The sequence below is a fragment of the Varanus komodoensis genome, unplaced genomic scaffold, assembly GCF_004798865.1.
Source record: "Varanus komodoensis strain SLA01 unplaced genomic scaffold, ASM479886v1 scaffold134, whole genome shotgun sequence".
Taxonomy (NCBI): Eukaryota; Metazoa; Chordata; class Lepidosauria; order Squamata; family Varanidae; genus Varanus; species Varanus komodoensis.
In genome coordinates, this window is record NW_025335387.1 from 184,298 (window position 1) to 206,586 (window position 22,289).

Here is a 22,289-nt window from a genome sequence, read left to right on the forward strand (position 1 = left end):
TACTTCAAAGTGAAGATTATTTGGGTAATGTTTTCTCCTAGAAGAAATGCTTTTTTCCTTGGGAACTGGCCTGATAAATGCTCACAGACTAATAAAACTATTAAAAAGAGGAAATGTTGCCTGTCTGTAGGAAATGAAAGCACAACTGGATGCAAAGCCATACAATTTTAACTCTGCCAAAAAAGCTGGAAGCATTCTAGTAAAGAAAGATAGTGGCTCTATATATCATTTTTAAAAGGCACGTGAGTGCTTTCCTTCAACAAACCTACCACTAAAAGAAATCCCTAGTGAATTAAATAGTAGTAATAAAAAGAATCTGGCGTCATAAAGGTTTACAAGATGACACTGCAACAGCTTTTGATACTTTAAGCAAAGCATGGCCATAAATGGAGATTGCACTGGGGATTATATTAGTGCCAGGTTCTCCTCACTTTTGCTGCTTTTCTTTACCTCAGGACTCAGACCAGCCTTGCAGGTAAACATGAAAGCATACCTGCTCAAAAACCAAATAGCCCATCCTTCAACACTAGCCAGCTTGCGCATTTGTGTGCATTGTGTAGGGCTTCAGTACAAGTCAAGTGCTGCTTATTCAGAAACAGTGGTTATAAACCCACTTGGCAATCTAGATTATTGGTTTGCTAACTGAATGCCAGAGACCTGAACCCGGGGTTACCCAGAAGATCAAAAATGGAAGAAAAACTGCCTTGAATAATAGTTTATCCATCATTTGCTCTGCATCATACAACTGTAAAGGAGCAACCGGTCGTTTTAGAGTGCACTTGGTGCACTCGGGTTGACATTGAGAATGCTGAACAAATGTCTAGTAATCTGGTGCCCTGTAAAAAACAGAAGACTTTAAGGACTTTAAGCTTCCAGTCCACTACTCAATTAGACTCAAGTGCTTGGATTTAAGATGATTTACCCTTAGTTGCATTACAAATCCTTAGTCAATCCAAGCCCTTCTGCACAACTGGGTTGTGAATCAGGGTAGCTTACAAACACCAAATATTTCCCGATCTGTCAAAATATAACAGGAACCACTTACTGGAAGTTAATGTTTCATAAAACATGGCATTTATGTTTCACTCCCATTTCACAGTATTTGGCAGGAATTAAAAACCATAGGTGCATTCTTTGAGATTTCCCTTTTCATCCCTAACATCTCAAGGAGCATTGTGAATCCAAAGGAGAAAAGGAAACGAAATCCCAAGTTGGTCAACACCTATTCCTTCCTTCCATCCATCCATCCATCCTAAGATATTTCTACATAAAATGCTATATGACTGAAAAGGCATTTTGTGTTCCCCTTATAGATTGGCCTATACTGCTTTCCAGATACTGAAAAAATGGTCTGTGTGTACTTCATGGGCTAACTTAGAAGATCTTTTCTCTACTTCATAAACCGACAAATGAACAAGCCCGCTGGGGGTGCATGAAGCACCTGTACTCCTCCCTTTGTGGAACAAGTGAGCAAGCCAGGATATGCTCATGTGCTTATAATTTTGTTTAGGTCTAGAAATAATGATGGCATTTATTTATATCCCAGCTGTTCTAAGTGTTGGGACTTGAGCTGGCTCACAACATCAAAAACGTATACAGTTAAAACATTCATAGAAATATGCAAAAGTTAACGATATAATTAAATCAGTAAAGTATTACAGTTACACAAATTCCCAAACTAAGGACACTGAAACCAGTGTAAAGGAACAGAACTAGGCCAATGCAATCTCACAGGCCTGGATCAGTCCCAAATGCCAGCCAGAACAAAAAGGGTTTTGCCTGCATTTGGAAACACTGCAAGCAGGACGGCAGCCCAGCTTCCCTAGCAAGGGAATTCCAGAGTCTTGGAGCAGCCGCTGAGAAGGCTTTCTCCCATGTTCCCCCCAGTCATGCCTGTGAGAGGGGTGGGACCAAGAGAAGAGCCTCTCTCAGAAGATCTTAGGGCCTGGGCAGGCTCATAAAGGATAGTCTGTGCCTGACCCATAGAGGGCCATAAGCAGCACTTTGAATTGTGCCCAGAAGTAGGGAAGGTCTTGCAGCAAAGAAGCTGGGTGCTCCCTATAGCCGGCCCTAGTCAACAGTCTGACAGCAGCTCTCTGGATCAGCTGGAGCTGCCGGACACTCTTCAGAGCTAGCCCCATGCAGAGCATGTTACAGTAATCCAAATGGAATGTAACCAAGGCACGTGCTAGTGGCCAAGTCAGACATCTCTTGGAACAGGTACCGCTGATGCGTTAGTTTTAACTGTGCAAACACATCCCTGGCCAGCACCAAAACCTGAGCATCCAGGCTCAGGGTTGAATCCAGACAGAGTGGAAGCCTCCAGAAGGGCACCTCCAGACAGAGTGGAAGCCCATCCAGCACAGGCTGAATCCCTCTTCCTTGATCTGCCTTCCAGTAGGCAAGGAGCACCTCCGTCTTGTCTGGATGAAACTAGCTTCAGAATATGGCTTCCTATCCTGGCTTATTCTGAAGCCATTAATTATCATTTCTCCATTTGGGTGAATCTGGGAACTACAGTTAAGTAAAACTATTATGTAAACCATCTAGAGAGCCATGTGGCCATGAAACAAGTATACTGTTAAATAAATGAATCTTTCTGATTGTTTTGTTCATTCACTCACTCATGAAAGGTTTGTTCATATAGTGAGTTACTAAACTGAAACAAGATTGTCCAAGCGCATATGTGACTCATGCAAAAGCCACTTAGGCACAGAGTTATTTTGTGCAGACATAACGCTAAACCATGATTTGAGTATCATGGCTGAGTGGGGACTAGCACCCAGATCTCCCAAGTCCCAGTCCCACAGTTTTAACCACTGCACTACACCAACTCATGGTTTATCTTCTCTAAAAGCAAGCAAGTCTCTTGCCCCAACTTTCCCAAGCTGGTATCTTCCAGCTGACTATTGTCTACCATGGCTAAGGCTGATGGGAACGCTCAAGCCTCCATAGGCAACCATCAGGAATGCCTCGTTTAAAACATTTGGAAGGCACCAAATTGGGAGAGGCTGTCCTAGCCCTTACGTTTACAAAGAATGGTTTCTTGTGCTTTGTTCCATTTGCATCCTGCCCTCCTCCTTGAGCTGTTCCGATTGGCATTTTCGCCTTACAAAATCCCTGCCAAGTAAAGTTAAACTGAAATAAGGGGTGCTTCCAGATGGATGGTTCCTAGCACTGCCAATCTTAAGTGCATTGGGAAAGACTCCATTTTTCCTCCTTAATGGATTTTTTCCAAAGGAGAAAGCAGCAGATAACAAATGGAAGATAACTCCACCTGGACCTCTTGGAAAATGTCAGGTTTGCAGCGCAGCTATCGCAAGCTAAATGCTCATCTGGAAGCACAGTAAGCTTGATGGCTAAGAAAGGAGACTGGGCTCCTCACACCCCAACTAAGCACTCTGGCTAACAGACATCACTACTATGTGTGTGCAAATTTACAGAAAGGCCAGGTCGGGTTTCAGGTGGGTTCCCTGGGAACTTGAGGCACTGGATGTAACACTGATGGAGCTGCCTAGCTCAGTGCTAGAGCACACACGCCCCAGAAGGCCCCCGGTTCAATCCCCAGCATCTCCAGGTAGAGCTAAGAAAGAGCCCTGCCTGAATCCTTGAACCCTGCTCCTGCCAGTCAGTGCCAGCACTACTGGATTAGATGCATCGGCTGCCTGACTTAAAATAAGCCAGCTCCCTATATTCCTAAATTAAGTAATTGTCAGGAGCTAGGTCCCCCTTCTCTCTTTCAAACAACAGGCAGGTATTTGGCAAAAGCACTTTATTTCCAATGTATGTCCAGCAAGCTTTAGCCAGCAAAGAAAGAGTCTCTGAGCATGCACGGAGCAGTTCTCAAGCCAGAAACTATTTCCAAGAATCCTCCTTCTGAGTAACCACCCCCTGCAAGTGCTCCTTGGAGACAGGCAGGCTTGCCCAAGCTGTACACAGACTATCTAGTTGGCTAGCCCTTCTCTCCTGATGCCACATCATGGGGTCAAGGCCCAGATCAGGCTCCTTTCCTATCCCCTTCCTAACACTTCCAGACCCTGCTGGTTCCCTAGATGCTGCTTGAACACGTGGTGTCAGCAGTCTCGAGATAAGTCCTCCCCTCTCCTCCACCTTCTCTATGTCTGTAGGCCTCCTTCCCAGGCTCCGCTGTCCTCAGACAGAGTTGGTCCCTGAAATGCGCACCAACAACAACTGCCTCTTTCATTCCCGGCAGTATTTCTGGGTCCACTGTACACTTGTATGGCTAAGTGCCTGAAAACCCCAATTTCATTAAAGAGATATGGGACATAAATGCAATAATAATATTTCATTACATCACACTGCTTCTGATCTCTCCCAGTTTCAAGAAGAAATAAATTTGAATTTACTGTGCATTTGTTACTCCCTACTCATGGTCATTTCTGCTTCTTTAGAAAACACGGTGACCCTCCAGTTTTGCTTGCTTTAAGCAGCACTTCAAGTATGTTTTTAAGAGCAAGGAAATGCAACATATAAGTGAAAGGAAGTACGCTTTCCTTTTGTGTATTTGTGCCATGCAACTATACCAGTGCCTCCTACAGGTTATGCAGTGGAAAAGCAAGAAAGGACATGCTTGTCATGTAGTTTCCAAAAGTAAACATAGAAACATAAACATAGAAACAGAGCGAGTCAGAAGGGACCTCCCGGGCCATCTAGTCTGACCCCCAAGTGCAGTGGATTAACAGTTTCTTGTACAAAAAAGTTCTTGAGCTTTTTGTAGCATGGAGGAAGAACACAGCTGCCTACCTCTCAGGTAGGTAAAAGAAGCAGAATACAGAAGACGTCATCATTGCCCTGCTGTCCATCCAGCCAAATATACATGGGTAACTAGTCATAATGGTAACAGTCCTCCCCTGCTCCAGAGAGTGAGGAGCAGTTTCAAAGAGAAATGGCTACTCACTCATCCCCCCTCCATCCCTGGAGTAGAGACTTTGTAAGGTCCTGTGGCTGTTCCAATAATTTGTACACCCCTCTGACTGGTGGGACAAAAGAAACATGCAACAGCGTCACAAGATGTGAAGTTTCTTCCATGCCACTTTCAAGTCTTCCACCAGAAATAGGTTAACACTGAACACAGACATTCCTTTCTTAATTGTTACAGTTTATAGTCATTGTCAGATCTATCTGGCACACATTTGTCTAATAAAAAGATATTTATGCCAACCTCTATCATAACATCCTGTAGCAATATATCTGACATCCTGGATTAAGTGTGCGTTGCATGGAGTACTTCTTTCTGTGTGTACTCCTGAATCTACTGCCAAACAGTTTCACTGGATGACCCCCAAGTTCTCAAATTCCAAGAGACAGTGGGTAATTCTCCTCCAGCATAAATCTGCGGTATCACAGATGCACCCAAAAGCAAGGGTTACTTGTAGAAACTTGCATTCTAGAATGCTACAGTTTGGGCACATGGTTCAGAGGAGGGGAAATTCCAAAAGATGGAAAGCATGGAACACCCAGTGCCAAGCAACAAGGCAAAGAACTGCCTGATGGAGTGGGCTTTCTTTTGCATTCTAAAATGCATTCCAAATGCAGCAGAGATAAATCAGCAGGAAAAGGACACTATAATACATAGCTGAAAATGTAAAGGTGCCGAATATGGAGCTGAAAAGAAATTTCCGTAACCTTTATTCTTCCTCCAGTGAAACAATGACAATTACCTTCCTTTTAGATACAATCTAAAAATCTGTCTGACTTTTGCATTTATTCATTCTCATGCACTTGGTTTGATGAGTAAGATTGTCCTGTCGCAATCTTACCCTCCAGGTGTGCTGCCATCCCAGCCAACACGCCCACTGGCCAAGCAGGCTGGCTGCTAAGAGTTGCAATTCAGTGTGTGTGGAAGTGAACGTGTTGGCAAAGGCAGTGGCATTCCATTAGCACTCCTAAGCATTTTTATACACTGATAAGACTCATTGTTTATCACTGCATATGTTGTTGTGAGACTACATGCGTTATTCAGATAAGAAGATGCGTTGGTTGAAAAATGTTTGTTAAATGAAGCACCCGAAGGGGGGAAAAGGACATTATTAATGACAGTCCAGCCTGGGCTTGAAATTCAGTGGGAAGCCCAGTGGGAGCAGAGACGTATCTCTCTCTCTCTCTCTCTCTCTCTCTCTCTCTCTCTCTCTCTCACACACACACACATCCCTTCAATATTTGTAATAATGCCCTCAAACAACCTATCTGGTTTCCATTAATTTCCCACTCTGATGTTCAAGTCTCCCAAATGATGAAATGGTTAGAGTCTAAAGCAACAGAGACAAACCTTTTTGGCATGTTTGCCACATGTCAAATCCTTGGTGCCATTCTAATGCACACTACAATGCACACGTTGGCCTCCTATGTGTTGGCGCACCTTGGCCTCTAATCTCCAGAGCTGGAGAGCAGGCACAGGTGGAGTGTGAAGGAGGCAGACAGGTTTGTAGGCTGGGTTTTAGCCAAGCTGGGCCCAGATGCCTCTGTGTGTCTATTCTTCAGGATGGCAGCCTATGCCATAACACATAGCTCACATCAGGACAATGCTTATTGCCTGGCCCATAAAGAGCTGAGTTTATGCACCCTCTGAAGAGAAACCAAAGGTGGCTTCCTTCATACCATTTTTCTCTTTCCTGAAAGACAAAGAAGTGTATTTGTGCCACAGCTTGACAAAGTGACCGCTTTTGGTACTGGAGTTTATCACAAATTAGCTTACCTGGTGATGTAGAAAGATTTAGGAAGACATATTACTCTGACACATTACCTGCTGAAACATTAACAAATACACATGCATATGCACCATCCTCTGCTGGGAGAGAGTCGCATGATATTGGAAGGTGCCCTGTTTTCAGTTGAGTCCAACACAGATCTTTCAGGGCCTCACAAAATCCCCGGCACGGTGGAGGTGCGATTGGAAGAGAAGCATTGCACCCAGGTACCAGTAGCAAGCAGAAAAACCACTCCAAGTAGCGGTGACACCGAGATTTAAGAAGCCCCTCCCACTCATGCAAAGCAGCCCAAACTTCCTCCTCACTGCCATGATGCAAATAATTCGGCACTCGGAAATGCTTCATGCCCAGGTGGTTGCAATATGACAGCTTGCCTGGTAAGGGCAAGCAGTGGCCAGCTGCTGGAGTCAGTCCAGGAAAGAAGGAAGCAAGCCCCACACTACTATTGCTAAAATCTTGCATAGCGTAGGTTAGTAGCAACTCAAGAGAGTCAGAGTTATTGGCAGGGGGAAAATCCATAAAATTAGTTGTGCTCGAATTAGAAACAACGAAATCCCTAGAGCGATTCTTATTTGCATCGGTTACCACCATCCCAGCAGGCCTAAGGGAGGTGTGGTTTTTATGGGCTCCATTGCCATGAGAGACTGATGGGTATGAATTTAGTACAGAGCGGAGAAGCCCGTTGTCTAAAGCACCCACCACCTTGGATGGAATTCCAGCACGCATGCTGCTGCTAGGTGCCCGAGGCGCCTGCATCTCCAAAGCATTCCCATGGGACGGGGTTCCTCGGCTGTCTGAGAGCACTCCCCAGGCTGCCCTTGTCTCTGGGCTGGCAGCACCTTCCTGCCCCGCATCTGTCGATTCTTGGAATGCCAGCGTGGTGCCACTGTCATCACGACCATTTGGTGAAAACGAGAAAGAAGCGCTACCTGGGAGGGGAATCTCAGGCTTCTTTAGGAGGACTCGGGTCTCATTCCACAGAACAGCCTGCTTTGTAGTCACCGCGAGAGCCAGTTCAGGCTGCCCAGTTTCCGCTGAGGTCTGCACATCACCTGTGGAGTTGGCAGTGGTGTTCTGGATGCTCACGGGCTCCGTAACAGGGAGGGGCAGTGCTGTCACAGGATCTGCAGCCACAGGTGCTTCTTCCGTCTTTGCTCCTTCAGTTGCCTTCTCATCCCCGAACTGAAGCAAATTCCCGCTTCCTTCAGTTGTGCTGAGTATCTCTGCCCCTGCCCCTGTAATGTTTCCTTCTGTGCCTTCCAGCTGGGAAAGGGATGCTGCTGGAGGGGTGGTCGTGGCAGCAGTCAAGTCTGGTCTCCCGGGGGTCAAGACAGTCCACACGCTTCCCTTCTGCTCGGTGGTGCTCTCAACGGGCACATTCAGGGGGGTGGTCTCTTCAGGCGTGCCAGGATGCAGTGCGGTCTGCTCCTCAGTCCTGGCAGCTTCGGTGGGAGGAAAGGTTGTTTTCTCCAGGTTCCCCCAAGTCCACCAACTCCTCCAGCCCTGTGCATTGGCTGAGCAACAGGTCAGCAACAGCAAAAGCCCCGCAGAGAGCTCAGTCCGAGCCATTAAAACGTTGCTTGGGGAGAACGTGCTGAGCAGCAGTGAGGGGTGAATGAAGGAATTCACATTGGTCTGTCCTCTGGAGCTCCAGGGTGAGGAAGCAGGCAGCCTCTCTTCCAAGCAGATATAGAACGACGGGAGGTGTGGCCAGTCGAGTCCTCCCCTCCAGCAGCCTGCTTCCCACTAAAATCAACCAGCACAGCCCGCAATGCAACAGAGGTGCATGCTATAAAAGCACACCTGAGCAATTATTCCCTTTTATTTCTTTTACCCAAGGCACAAACATATGGAAGGCCATACCTGGAAGCCAGCAATTCCACACAACTGCTCCACAATTAAGCCTTTTGCTCTTTCCCCCACTGAAGCTTACAAAAGTATTTGGGCACATTAAACTCCTCCCTGCCCTGAGCTGATACTAAAACAAGGCGGAGGTTTTTCCCCTTTCCTGGCTGTTTGCAGCTAATTTCAAAATCATTAACATCAGCAGTGAAAGTTCTTTTCTTTACATGAATCATTTTAAAGGAGGGAAAACAGGGAAGAAAACTAGCAGAATAGTTATAGCAGACTTATGCAAAGGATTTGTAATTAACTCATTTATTTCATAGATTACATCTAAAGCTAAGCACTTTTGAATGCAATTGATTTAATGGGAGTGTTTCCTTTCAAATTAATAGGGCTAAAGTGCTTGTTTAGATGGTTAACTTATTTTGGTTTTTGCCAGCAAGAGTAAGCAATACCATATTTATTAAATACACACACAAAGTACAAGATTAATACTTCCTGCCCCTCTTACAGAAGCTGCATGGCTGACTGGATAATGCTGCAAGTAATAGGACTTTTTTCTGTGTAATCAAGCATAGGATTGCACCCTTAAAATGCCTAACCCAATCATCCCAAATTCTCAGGGCACATACTAAGTTCAAAAGCCTATGCATTTTTGCTTTTAGCAAGCAAAGCTGGATTTCTGAGCACCCTCTGTTTAAACATAACATGTCCTGTCCAATCCATTCCCTGATCAGACATGGTATCAGGTTCTTCTGATTTCTACCAGAGCACAGATATCACACTGCCACTCTTCAGCCAACCATGAGAACTTAACATACCCTGAAATTGAAAAGTTGAGCTTCTCCTGCAAGAGTTAAGGCATTCATCACAGTAGATATTAACACCTGAAAACATCACTTGCCCATCAGAAATAACCTGTTACTTCCTAAAGAACTAAGGCAGCCTTTCCCAGCCTGGTACCTGTCAGATGTTGGATTGAATTTCCAATCATCCCCAGTCAATGGCCATGCTGGCTGGGGATTGTGGGGGAAGTAGTCTAGCACACCTGTAGAGTGCCCCAGGTTGAAGAAGTTGCACCAAGCTCTTGGTTTGGCTTGTGTGCATCCTGGGCTGGGCAGCTCAAGGGAAGGGTGTAGGTCTACAAGCACCACATCCAGTAACTGGCAATTTAAAATGAAATAAATTAAACATTAACCTGCTAGAACCTTAATTATAAATTCACACAAACTCACAAATAATTGGAAATTCTTAAAGGGCTGGCTAATGTGGATGGACCTGCTCTGACATCCCAACTCCCTATTCACATGCCATGTTTGAGAAAACGAACTATCAAGATTACTCTCACTCATAAATTTGTATGCAGAGAGAGCAGAGAGTTTGTATTTCAAATTGAAACATGGGTCTTTCTTCTAGCAACATGGATGATATAAACTAGGGCTGCCCTGACCAGGAAAAGTATTTTATTACATTTGTATCCCACAGTTCATCTAGGGTGTTTATCCAGGCTACCTGCTATTCCCCCCATTCCACCTGCAAATGTTTTATCCTCATAGCCACACAGTGGGGTAAATTAATCTGAGAGTGAGATGGTCTCAGGCCATCCAGTGGTCTTCTGAGTCTCGCCCATCTTTACCTTCTTCTAAATCACGGTACCACACTGACCATATTGTTTGCTCTTTTGAAGCCAGTTGCTAGAAGCACAAGGTATGAAACCAGTTTCTCCCACCTATCCCCTTCCATCTCCTTTGCACACTTCAGCAAACGGACAGAATTTGCAATGCAGCTCTAGCTTTGAACTGGTGGAAATGGCTGGGCTCCTCACAGATGCCATCCTAGTCCATCGAAACTCCTGGATGCTCTCCTTGGACCTGCCCACGATCCTGGACCTGTTTGTACTAGTTGCTGTGCCTCTTGACGGCTGCACAGCTCACCTGTGCAAGGCACCCCAGCCAGCTGCCTGCCCCTGTAACCTGCTTGCACCAATCATCAGGACCAGCATCAAAGGGAGGTATGGCAGGTCACCTGCCAAAGGTCCAGATCCCAGCAAAGGTCTGCCGACAGGATCACCCTGGTGCTGCTCCTCTTCCTCAGCAGCACAACCTGCCTGCTCTCCTGCTGCTCACTCTGGCCCAGGCAAGAGCGGTGTGGGGAGCAGCAGCAGGAGATGCCCCTGTCTGCTCACTCCTGGGCTCTCTGCTGGTCCAGCAAGCAAGCGATGCAACGCTGAGGAGGAATAAGGGGCACGACAGCAGAGGGTGACAACACGGATGAGTAGCCATGCGTATCTGTGGTTGTGGTCAGAGCCATGCATGCAAATTTACTGTCATACAGGATGGATTTTTGAAAAGATTCTGACAGATCCACTGAGCCAGGACGGGGCACATTGAGGGCATCCAGCCCAAGGGATTTCTGAAACTGGGGACCAGCACTGCTGCTCACGCCACTTCTTCCCCTTCTACACAGTCCTCCTAGATCGATGTGCTGCTGGCATGCATCCAACAAAGCTCTGGACTGCATTAATGGACGTATCTTCTTGTAGATATTCCTCCTTCCTTTCCCCTAATCTCTGTGGATGCAGCTTTGCTCAGAGTTCCCTTCTTTGCTGAAATATCTGCTAGAGAACCAAAGAGGGTCATTCTGCGTTGGCACATGCAGATCAAAACCCACTTCCAGGAGATATCTTCCAGGCCCCTTCTCTTAAGTCCAAAGAGACGTACACAGTGTCACAATACAAGATTGGCTGTGTCCCTTTGCAAGCTTACACAGAAGCAAATCCAACTAAAATTAGTAGGGACTTACTTCTGAGTAAACATTCCCAGGGCTGCACCGTCAGGCAGCTCTGATCACCAATGTGCTTGTGGTTGAGCTGCTTTATTTGTGCAGGGCAGAGTCAGTTTGAAAATCAACATTCCATTTTTCATCCATTTTTGAGCTTGATAGTTGAAGCTCAAAATCTTGGCACAGGCACCATAATCTAAAGTGCATCTTGCACTGAAGCAGTTTCTTTGTTGTCAGACTGCATCTAATATTTTTCCAAGTTCCACAGCCAAGTCCTCGAGGTTTGAACTCAAACTCCTATTTACGTAAACCAAATTTTCATGATTCTTGAGCTAAATGGTTTGGGGAAGTCTCACAGCCAAAAACTACAGTCGTTCAGTCGTGATGTTCTTGTACATGACAAATGTTCAAGGAAAAAAATGAAGTCAAGAGTACAAACCTTCAGTTTGCAATGAGCTTGCAAGGGATGTTCCAGAATGGGGGGGGGGTGCACTTTCTCCCTCTCTCCTTCTTCATGCAGGTGCCCTGCAAGGAAGGCTCTGAAAGCAGGCAAGGGACCACAGCAGGAAGGATAATTATCTCCCTCCCAATCCCATCACTGGATGTCTCCCAGAATCAAAAGAAATTTTCTGCATTCTCTCGCATTTTGCAAGGTGGCCAGATGTAGAAGAGGACAGGGTTCCTTAACCTTTAATTGTTGTCAAGAAAAAGGAGTATCTACACATAGACTCTGCATGACAAGTGATGCCTTCTGAAATTCCTTCTTCTAACAAAGGTGCAAAAACTCTATCCTCTTATGCATCCAGCCATCCTAAGAACTCCATCATGTTTATTTATGTATGTGTTTATTGTATGTATTTGTATGCTGTCCCATAGCCCAAGGGGTCTCTGGCTAGCTCACAAGAAACAACAACAACAACATAGTATAAATATAATAAAACAATACCAGCTATAACCTACATAAAATCCAACTAATATAAAGTGCAAAAACAGGAGGATAATAAGCAATAATATAAGCAAAAATAAAACTATCAGAGAAAACCAAATAAAAGCATGATTCTGAAAACAAATACTAAATAGAAAGATCTTTACTTGGCAACAAAAACAAATAATAAAAGTGCTAAAGATGAGGTGCGATAACAGAGAAGGCCCTTTTTGTAGCTAATTCGCCCCTCACTTCATTTGTTGGGGGTTCACGAAGGAGGGCCTCCGTTGACAATCTGAGCAGTCTGAGGGATATATGGAGACAGGCGTTCCTTAAGATAATCCCGATCACAAGCCGTTTAAAGCTTGATATGTTAGCGTGAGCACTTTGAATTGGGCCAGGGCAATAACAGGCAGCCAATGCAGTTGGCACAGGCCCAGCATGATATACCGTATTTTTCGCTCTATAAGACACACTTTTTCCCCCCTCAAAAGTAAGGGGAAATGTCTGTGTGTCTTATAGAGCGAATGTGTGTGTGCCCGATGCCCGGGACACTGCCGGCCCACCTGCACCACATGGCACCACCTGGCCGGCATGCGCTCGGCACGCACTGCTCCGGCCCCCTCCCCCCCCCGGCGCAGGTGAGAGCTGTGCCGCTCAGGGGGAGGCGTGCGGAGGAGGAGGAGCCGCGGGCTTTAACCCGCCGGCCGCACGGAGAGACGGACTGCTCACCCCCACCGCCCGGGAAGACCTGCTGCGGAGGAGGAGGAGCCGCGGGCTTTAACCCACCAGCTGCACGGAGAGACGGACTGCTCACCCCCACCACCCGGGAAGACCTGCCGCCGCCGCGCTGCCCGGAAGACCACCACCGGCACGCTGCCGGCCCGGCTGCACCACACCTGGCCGGCACGCACTCAGCACGCCCTGCTCCGCCCCCCTCCTCCGGCGCAGGTGAAAGCTGTTAATCACAGGTCGGTGTGTGTTTTCAAATAGCAACCCATCTTTTAATGAAGCCCATGGGGAAGTGATGAGGAATGTGCCTGTGATTATCAGAAAGCTTTCCATGGATCCCTCCTCTAAAACCTAGGTGCGTCTTATGGTCAGGTGCGTCTTATAGAGCGAAAAATACGGTATTCTCTAAGGCTGGTCCTTGTTAATAACAGCGCTCCTGTTTTGATTTGGTTGAAGTGCCTGGAATGTCTTCAAAGGCAGCCCCACATAAAGCATGTCAAAGTATCCTTGCAAGAGGTTACCAGTGCACAGATAACTGTGGCAAGGCTCTGCTTGTCCAAGAAGGAATGTAGCTGGAAGAGCAGTCTAAGCTGATAGAAGGTGCTCCTGGCCACCAAGGCCACCCGTGAAACAAGTGACAGCTCAGGGTCCGGGAGCACCCCCAAGCTACAAACCTTATCCTTTAGGGCAATGATGGTGAACCTTGTAGAGACCGAGTGCCCAAACTGCAACCCAAAATCCACTTATTTATCGCAAAGTGCCAACACTGCAATAAAACCTGAATACTGAGGTTTTAGTTTAGAAAAAACAAGTAAATATGATGCTGCAGATTCAAATATGCCAGGGGTAAAGCACAGCATTATAAGAATCTCAGTCTCTTAATTAGAACATCTCTTTGCTAAATCTTAGATATTAAATTTCAATTTTTCATAAGAACACTCAAAGCTAAAATCTTTTATTAATAAAAACGAATGTACTAAAACTCATAGCCAGTCCAAGCAAATACAGTGGTACCTCGGCTCACGAACACCTCAGTTCACGACTAAATTGGGTTGCAAACAAAAATTTCATAAAAATTTTGACTCAGGTCGTGAACTCCGCATTGGGTGGCGACCACAGTCGCGGCCATCTCGCCTCCCCCCAAGTGGGAAGATGGACGTGATCATGCCGGGGGCCGGGGGGGGGAGATGGCCAAGCTTGCACCCGTCATTCCTGCACGAGCGCACCCGTGATTGCACCCGGCTTTCCTGCATGAGCGCAACTGCAATCTCAGCCATCTCCCCCTCCCGAGCGCACCTGCGTTCGCGCCCATATCTCCCCCCGCAGCGCGCCGGGATGACGGGCACATGTAGGGATGACGGGCACAACTGCGGTCGTGCTGGGGGGGGGGGGCGGGCAGATGGTCACACTCGTGCTCGGGGGGGAGGGAGATGGCCACGATCTTTGTTGTTTGTCACTTTGCTCCACATTTTTCTGATTAAAAAAAATAGTCACAGAAAGGATTAACCTTATTTACATTGAACCTTATGGGGAAATTTAACTTGGCTCATGACCAATTTGGGTCACAACCAGAGTCCTGGAACGGATTGTTTGTGAGCCAAGGTACCACTGTGTGTGTGTGTGTGTGTGTGTGTGTGTATCCTTGGCAGTGCACTGACCGGCCATGTGAAAGCTTGGATGAATCATGGCTAATGAGTTGTGGCGCTGCTACTCCTTTCTGAGCATGCGCATTGCCCCTATGTAACGCTGTTATCTGATGCTCGGCTGCTGGGCGATGCTGGGCGACTTGGCTCACGTGCCGACAGAGAGGGCTCAGCATGTCCGCTGTGGCACGCGTGCCATAGGTTTGCCACCACTGCTTTGGGAGAACACAGCCCTGTCCAGGATAGGTTGAAAATTTCCCAGATGGATGAACAGACTGCCCACCAACAGTATCTCCGTCTTATCTGGACTGAGCTTCAGTTAATTGGCCCTCATCCAGGCCATTCCTGAGTCAGGGCACTGCCTCATCTGGATTGGATGAAAAAGAGAGGTAGAGCTGAATGTCATCTGCACACTGGTGACACTTCAGCCCAAACCTCTGGATGACCCCTCCAAGCTAGCTTCCAAACAATTTCTTGCCCTTCATTTCCAATCCATTTGTTTTCAGATCTGCCCAAGATAAAAGCTATTCACACACTAAAAAGGAAGAGTCCCTTAATTTGTTTACTGGCCCCAGGTCTTAATAAATCAATTACTTCTAAATCTCATTAAAAGCTTATGACAAATGGCCTTTCCATATTCAAAAGGCACAAGAAAATAAATAAAAAGTATCAGTAAACTGCAGATTTAAAAAGTTTCAGATTGCTGGAGTTTAAAGAAGCGGAGCTTCTTATGCATACATACCCAACTGGCTGTGGTCTCACAGCACTAACTTAATAAGGACAAGTCTTAGATGCAATTAAAGCACAAGTCCTCAAAGCCACAAACCTCTCCCAACAAAATAGTGAGCAATTTATCGCAGGCTGGCAGACTTAGTCTCATTTTGCTTCTGCTGTCACTCTGTTGCCAACTCATCCATCTCTCCTCTAGGAGGAGGAGGCATTTTCACATTTACAATTTTAACAGAATTTTATAACAAAGTGGCTCCTGTTTTTCATCTGTATAACATGCCCATTGTGCAAGGGCTGCCCCTCTAATGAGTCAGCTAATCTGACTCCTCTTCACAACAATGAATAGCTGTGGAAGTTCTGTGTGGGGGGCAGTGGATGGCGGGGAGTGAACAGAATGGGCTGGCTTATCAGGGAACTGCTAACAGTAGACTTTCCTCTCTTTCTGACCAATTTGACACAAATTCCAGTCTGTGTATGCTCACAATATTGTGAGTCTGCTAAACAGGCCCTGGTCCCATTGGCAGGGTCATCATTTTCTTTTCTTCAGTAGTCCGAACCCAGATTTTTTCTTTTCAAACATTGCCATGTCAGTGAAAAATTCACGTCCTTATTTCACACCATTTTGAAGACCAGCCGATGGCCACTTTTTCACACAGGCTAAATCTTCAACTATTCTTATGGGCTATTAAAGAAGGCTATTAAAAACACAGTACCAAACTATATAAATAGAATAAACTGTATTTTAAATAAATATTCCAAAACCTATAGGATAGGATATAGGATAGGACAGGGACGGAACAAAAACCAAAACCAGGCAGCCGTAATTCCCTACCGTTGCAATCCTTTAGACACTGACCTGAGTGGAAGCCTATCAATCTCACTGAGGCTCACATCTAAGTGGAGAGATGCATTAGATTCCACTGTAAGAAATCTAGTCATGAGTTCCTTGTGTCAGCCAACCCAATCTACTATCAGATAAAACAGAAAGGAGCGGGAAAGGAGAATACTCTGAGAACAGCAATTGATTGGCTTTATTGAACTTAAGTGGCTGTGGACACAGTTAGCAATGAGAGCAGGATACCACTGGGAGTCCAGAGCAACTCACAACCAAGGAAGAAATACTTGAAAGACAGGAAAGGTTTAAATTAAGTAGCATACACAGGACCTACAGTGTGACCTTAAGCACATCTGCTCAGAAGGGGATTTAGAGACAACAGCTCCCTCCTGCGTGACTCAAGCCTGCAGGCTCTAGGTGGTACAGTAGCTGGACTTCAGTGAGGTTAGGCTGGAGTTGGGTTATGAATCAGTTTCTCTCTTCCTCACCTCTGAAACAAATGTGCTTTCAAAAGAGACATCTTTGGTGGCCATATGGCCAATGTGTTTTGACAAGATTCATTCATATAAGAACTTTGGAAAAATATTCTGGAGGGTAGCTGTGTTAGTCTGTTACAGAACAAAGAGTCTCAGGACACCTTAAAGGATTTTTTAAGCCTTTCTGGTTCCACAAGACTCTTTTCTGGTTTTATGTTAATGACTATTAAACCCCACAATTAAAAACAGTTTAGGGGCATGGCAACATGCTGGGGGAAATGCCAGTCAAAGCTCTTAGAAGGCGTCTGCAAAGCTCCAGGTAAAAGCAGAAATTCTTAATGTTCCTCACAAGGAAAAGCCCATAGCACAGCATTATTTATTGCACAAAGCAGGAATTACATAAAAGGAAACAGCTTGAAAAATCCAGCTTTACATGCATTTACATGAGTGTTGTCTGAAATGAAGTCTGCCTCCTGGTTTGTTTGTTTGTTTGTTTAAAAATTCAGAACAAAACATGTCAATATGGCACTTACATGGAAATTACAAACATCTAAAGGGCAGTCTGCATCAGGGTGCTTTTCCCCATTATTTTAATTCCAGGGTTACTGCTACAACACACAACATGATCTATATTCTAGAGAGGTTTGGCTGTTGGGCAGTATTGAAATGAAATGAAATATTCTGTCTTTTTAACATTTTCTGTGGCATTTTCTCCTTCCTTATATGCCCTCACGCCACTTAAGATCTGCGGGAGAGGCCCTGCTCCGAGAACCCTCCCTGAAGGAGGTAAAAAGGATATCTATTCGAAAGAGGGCCTTCTCTGCAGTGACACCCAGATTATGGAATGCACTTCCTGGAGAGGTGCACCTGGCGCCGAGTTTATATGCTTTTCAGCACCAGGTTAAAACATTTTTAACTGTTATTTTAAAAACTAATTTAAAATTTAATGTTTAACAGTTGCTTTTATTTAACTTAATTAATTGCATATTTTGGTTAATTGTTAACTGTTATTTATTGCTGTTTTATTGCGGTTGTTGTAATGATTTTAAGCCATCCCGAGATGCCATGTATAAAGGATAGCATACAGACGGTTTAAATAAATAAATAAATAAATTTTATTCTAGAAATTGCTCCACTACTGGTACAATGCTTTTTTCGTCTTTCTGATGTTTGCTTGTGAAGTACAGGTTCACGTGTACGCAGCTCACCTTGCACTGCCATTGCCTGTCCTGGAAAGTTGCAAAAAGGTTAGGCAGCAAAGAGAGAGGGATGGGGGAGCTCTGTTTGAGGCTAGGGTGTGACTCCACCAGGTGCTGAGGAGTGGTCTGCTGCATTTTTACCTGTGGAGATTGCCAATGTTTCATTTTGTTTGGCAGAAAAAGTCATTAGCATCTGTCCATGCACTTTTGCAAAAGCAAAGAGAAAAAAAGATGCCACTCCAGAATTCCTGAGCAGGCAAGTACAAGCAGTATCCTATTGCCCAGCAAACCAATTTTGGTCCGGCAGGCAGGACTTAAGTTCATACGGTTAACACAGGCAGAGGTGTAGTGCTACAGCTTTTGTCCAGTGAAAATTATTTTTCAGTACTGCTGGATCCATTCTCTGCCCACCGTGTCAACCCTGCATTCCTGCTTCATTTGCACCAGAGTAGTGGTAGTGCTATACCTTTATTGTTTATAGCCATAGGCCAGTGATGGAGAACCTTTTAGAGACCGAGTGCTCAAACTGCAACCCAGAACCCACTTATTTATCACAAAGTGCCAACACTGCAATAAAACCTGAATACTAAGGTTTTAGTTTAGAAAAAAGTAGCTCATACATTAACATCTTTTGTCTTAAAAGAAAAACACAATAACAGAGAGAAGGAGCCATGTGCATGTTCAGGGCCCCCAAGTCGGGGAACGCTGGGCTTGCTTGCCCCCGGGCGCGCGCACTCCCTCCCTCCCTCCTTGCCCTCAAACCAGCCACCAGGAATGCCGCACGAGCTCCGGTGGTGCTTGAAAGTTGAAAGTGGAGGGGCGGAGTGGTGGGGAGAGAGACCTAAACTAAAGGTGAGGAGAGGCTATTGCTGATCCTTTCCATGCTTCCGTTGGGATCTTCCTCGAGGCGTCCCGACGGCGCTGCCAAGCCTTGGCGAGTGGGGTTGGGTGGGGAGGGGGGTCCCCGCCACGTGCCCACTCCTCTCACTTCGCAGCAGTTCCAGCCTCCACTTTTTCTTGTGTTGGCCTCCTTCCCCGGGAAGCGCCATATCGATCCCGGGCGCCCTTTCTCTCCTCCTCCTCATGTCAGCTGCTGCTGCTGCTGCTGCTCCACCGCCTCAACCCTGCTGCTCGCTCCCTGTGCCCAGCTTCCCCCGCCCCGCGGCCACTGGCACGGGAGCCCAACCCGGGAGCGGGTGCACAGCTGCCTGACTGCACCTGCAGCTACTGAGTCGGCAGGGTCCCACCGCTGCGCTAGCAGGGCGGCCTGGGCGGCCGCTCACATGCTGCGGGCCGGGGGGAGGAAGAGGAGGCAGGAGGAGAGCGCCCCTGCCAGCACCCAGCACGCCCGCTCCCTGCTTGTCTGCTCCCTTCCTGGCACACCCGCCGCGGCTGTTGCGCCTGCCTCTGGCCACCTGTTCGATGCTGCCTCTTGCGGCGAGTCGTGGTTAATGAGTGACGTCGTCGCCTGGCGCCGTTACTCCTTCCGAATGTGTGCATGGCTGCTGGGGTGATGCTGGGGCAACTTGGCTCGCGTGCCAACAGAGAGGGCTCGGCGTGCCTGCTGTGGCACACGTGCCATAGGTTTGCCATCACAAGTTTAACAGGAAAACAATCAAATATTATTTACATAAATTACAGAGTCTCCCAGCTTCTCCCTCACACCTGAGCCTCAGGTTATTACTGTTGTTGTTGTGCAGGTAGTGACTTGCCACAATTAACTTGTACAAGAACATTCAGTTACAGAGCAGTTGCACAATTGTTTAGAACAATACATGGCTTCCAGTGTGCAGGTGGTGCTTGATGGGTGTGGGGGTACTGATTACTGGCCCAATATATTGATTTCTTTCATCGAGAACATCTTTCAAAGTACTACAGGTAAGAAAAATTTTGTGGGAACCTTTTGAAGACGCCAAGAAATGCTTGATCTCCTTGATGTTTGAAAGACTGGAAAATCCATGCAAGTCACTGCAATATTGACTCTTTTGAGCTTATGGCTCGTGAATTGGCCAGCTCTGGTCATGACCATTCAGCAGTATATGAGCCTAGAGTACTGGAGAGTAGTCAGCCAGAATGCAAAGTCTCAGAAGGACATAGCCATCTCTCCTCACTTTGCGTAGTATTCAAAAAGATGCCAATATTTATCCAAAAGGTGTCCCTAACAATATAAAATTAGTACATATTGATGAACAAACCTATTGTGGGCCTGCAAATGTCCCAATGCAGCAAGTTGCCAAAAATCCAAAGAGCTATTTGCAAATGACCTCCATACAATTAATGTTGCAGAATACATTGCTGCAGTGGAGTTAGCGACAATTAATGCATCACAGAAAATGCGATAAAGCATTTATGCCTTTACAAAAATGCTATAAAGCATTTTCTGCTGCTGTTTCATAGAACACAGCATTTGCTAATTTCTAAATGGCAATTGCTACATGGATGGGCAGGTACATTATAGCCTGCTTTCTCTGGAGTGGAGAGTGCAACCCTTCTCTTATTCCAAGCCATGAAATACTGCATAGGGAATGCAAAAGTTGCATAAATTGGCACAGTGATGACACCTTGGCAATATGGCACTAGGTGCAGATCTTCCTTAAGATCACTTACAGTGTGACCCAATGCATGTCTACTCACAAGTAAATATCACTGCTTTCAACAGAACTTACTCCCAGATAAGTATGCATAAGGCTACAGCCCCAAATGCTTGTTTATTCTTTTTCCAATAGGCAAAGTAAGAATGTGTTACTTTCACTGTTAATATTTTAGTATCTCCTGTATTCAGAAACAGCTTGTGTATTTCTGAACTTATATTGTAACCCTCTAGTCCAGGGGTCTTCAACCCCCAGGCCGCAGACCACCGCGGCCTGTTAGGAACCGGGCCGCACAGCAGGAGGAGAGCAGCCAGCAAGTGAGCCAAGCTTCATCTGTATTTGCAGCCACTCCGCAGCGCTAGCATTGCGGCTGGGAAGCAGCTGCAAGTACACATTATCATTAGGGCTCTTTTGGGTCTTGGGCCTCCAGAGGAGGAGGAGGCTGCAGCGAAGCCGGGGAGGGTGTGTGTGAGTGGCAAGGGAACCTGGGAAGCAGGTCAGAGGGAGGTGGAGCAAGTGAGGCAGCAACGAAGAGCCGTGAGGCCTATTTGAGGCCCTGCACCGCCACTGCAAGGCCATTTTGGGTCTTGGGCCTCTAGCATTATGGGGAATTGTATAATTATTTCATTATATATTGCAATGTAAATAACAGAAATAAAGTGCACAATAAATGTAATGCACTTGAAACATCCCAAAGCCATTCCCCCCACCCCCATCTATGGAAAAATGGTCTTCCACGAAACTGGTCCCTGGTGCCAAAATGGTTGGGGACCACTGCCCTTGTTTTCTTTTATATGTACGACGGACACATGCAGATTTACTTGCCATGCAGCAGAAGAGAAAGAAAGCAAAATCACATTTCCTCTTTTGCTTCAGTTTTTAGGAAAAGGGGATAAATAATGCACACCTTATACAGCACCTTATACAACTGTAACTTTTTTCCTTCCACTCTCTCTTCCAGTCTTTTCTTTATTTCTGCTAGTGATTGGAGCTGAATGCACATTTCTAATACATTCAACAACCAGCATGTGAGAACATAGAAGTGGGGTAGAATAAACAAGGAAAGTATGAGATTTTACACCTTGGTACAGGATTTAGACATGCTCTGTGCTTCAACTGATATATTTTATTTTAAAAAACCTATTCAACTCATTAAATATCATCTTTAGAACTGGTTTTGTTTATATTAAGTGATAGATCCAAAGTAGAAGCTAGCAAACTGTAAAGGAAAAGGCAGAACCAAGAAGTACAATCAATCCAATGCATAGTTACTCAGAAGTAATCTCCATTCGTGTCAGTGGGAGTTACTCCCTAAGCACTGTGTACAGAAACCAGACCACCATTACTGTCAGTCATTTGGATAAACTTTCAGTCCACTCCATCGAATGCAGGCATCTGAAGAATGCAAACCAAAACACATACTCCAGGTATGCTCACTGCAACAGCATCATGGCTAAAGCAAGGAGACCAGGTAGGTCTCACTGTTCCTCACATCGGTTCCAGCACCACAGATACTTATTCATGTGCATGCCTGCATCTGATGGAGGAGGCTCAAAGTTTATCCAGATCTGACAGCTAGTAAATTTGTCTTCTGGCTTTGCTGTATACTCCTTTGCCAATGAAGAATAAACTAGTTTCATACCAGAAGTGAATTTGGGAGGGCTGTGTGTGTGTGTGTGTGTGTGTTTTCATATGAAGGTGAACCAAAAGCACAATATGCAATAATTAACGTTTATTAGTGACTTTACACTGGGAGTTTACTACTAGCTATTGCCACAGCACAAAACCTGATAGGACAATCAATC

The 22,289-nt window shown here is 45.9% G+C and overlaps 1 protein-coding gene across 4 annotated transcripts in view; it reads right to left on the reverse strand.

Moving 5' to 3' along the window:
* The window catches only part of COL18A1 (collagen type XVIII alpha 1 chain), a 199,717-nt gene that overhangs the window by 80,941 nt on the left and 96,487 nt on the right, over positions 1-22,289 (reverse strand). For 2 of the 4 annotated variants that reach the window (XM_044422717.1, XM_044422716.1), the window contains exon 1: positions 7,658-8,388. The exons of 1 other annotated variant lie outside the window; for it this stretch is intronic. In XM_044422717.1, the coding sequence (XP_044278652.1) occupies positions 7,658-8,297 (640 nt within the window). In that variant the 5' untranslated portion in view covers positions 8,298-8,388. Of the gene's footprint in view, positions 1-6,763; positions 8,389-22,289 lie in introns of those variants that run through there. One more of the 4 variants, XM_044422714.1, reaches the window with a different exon arrangement.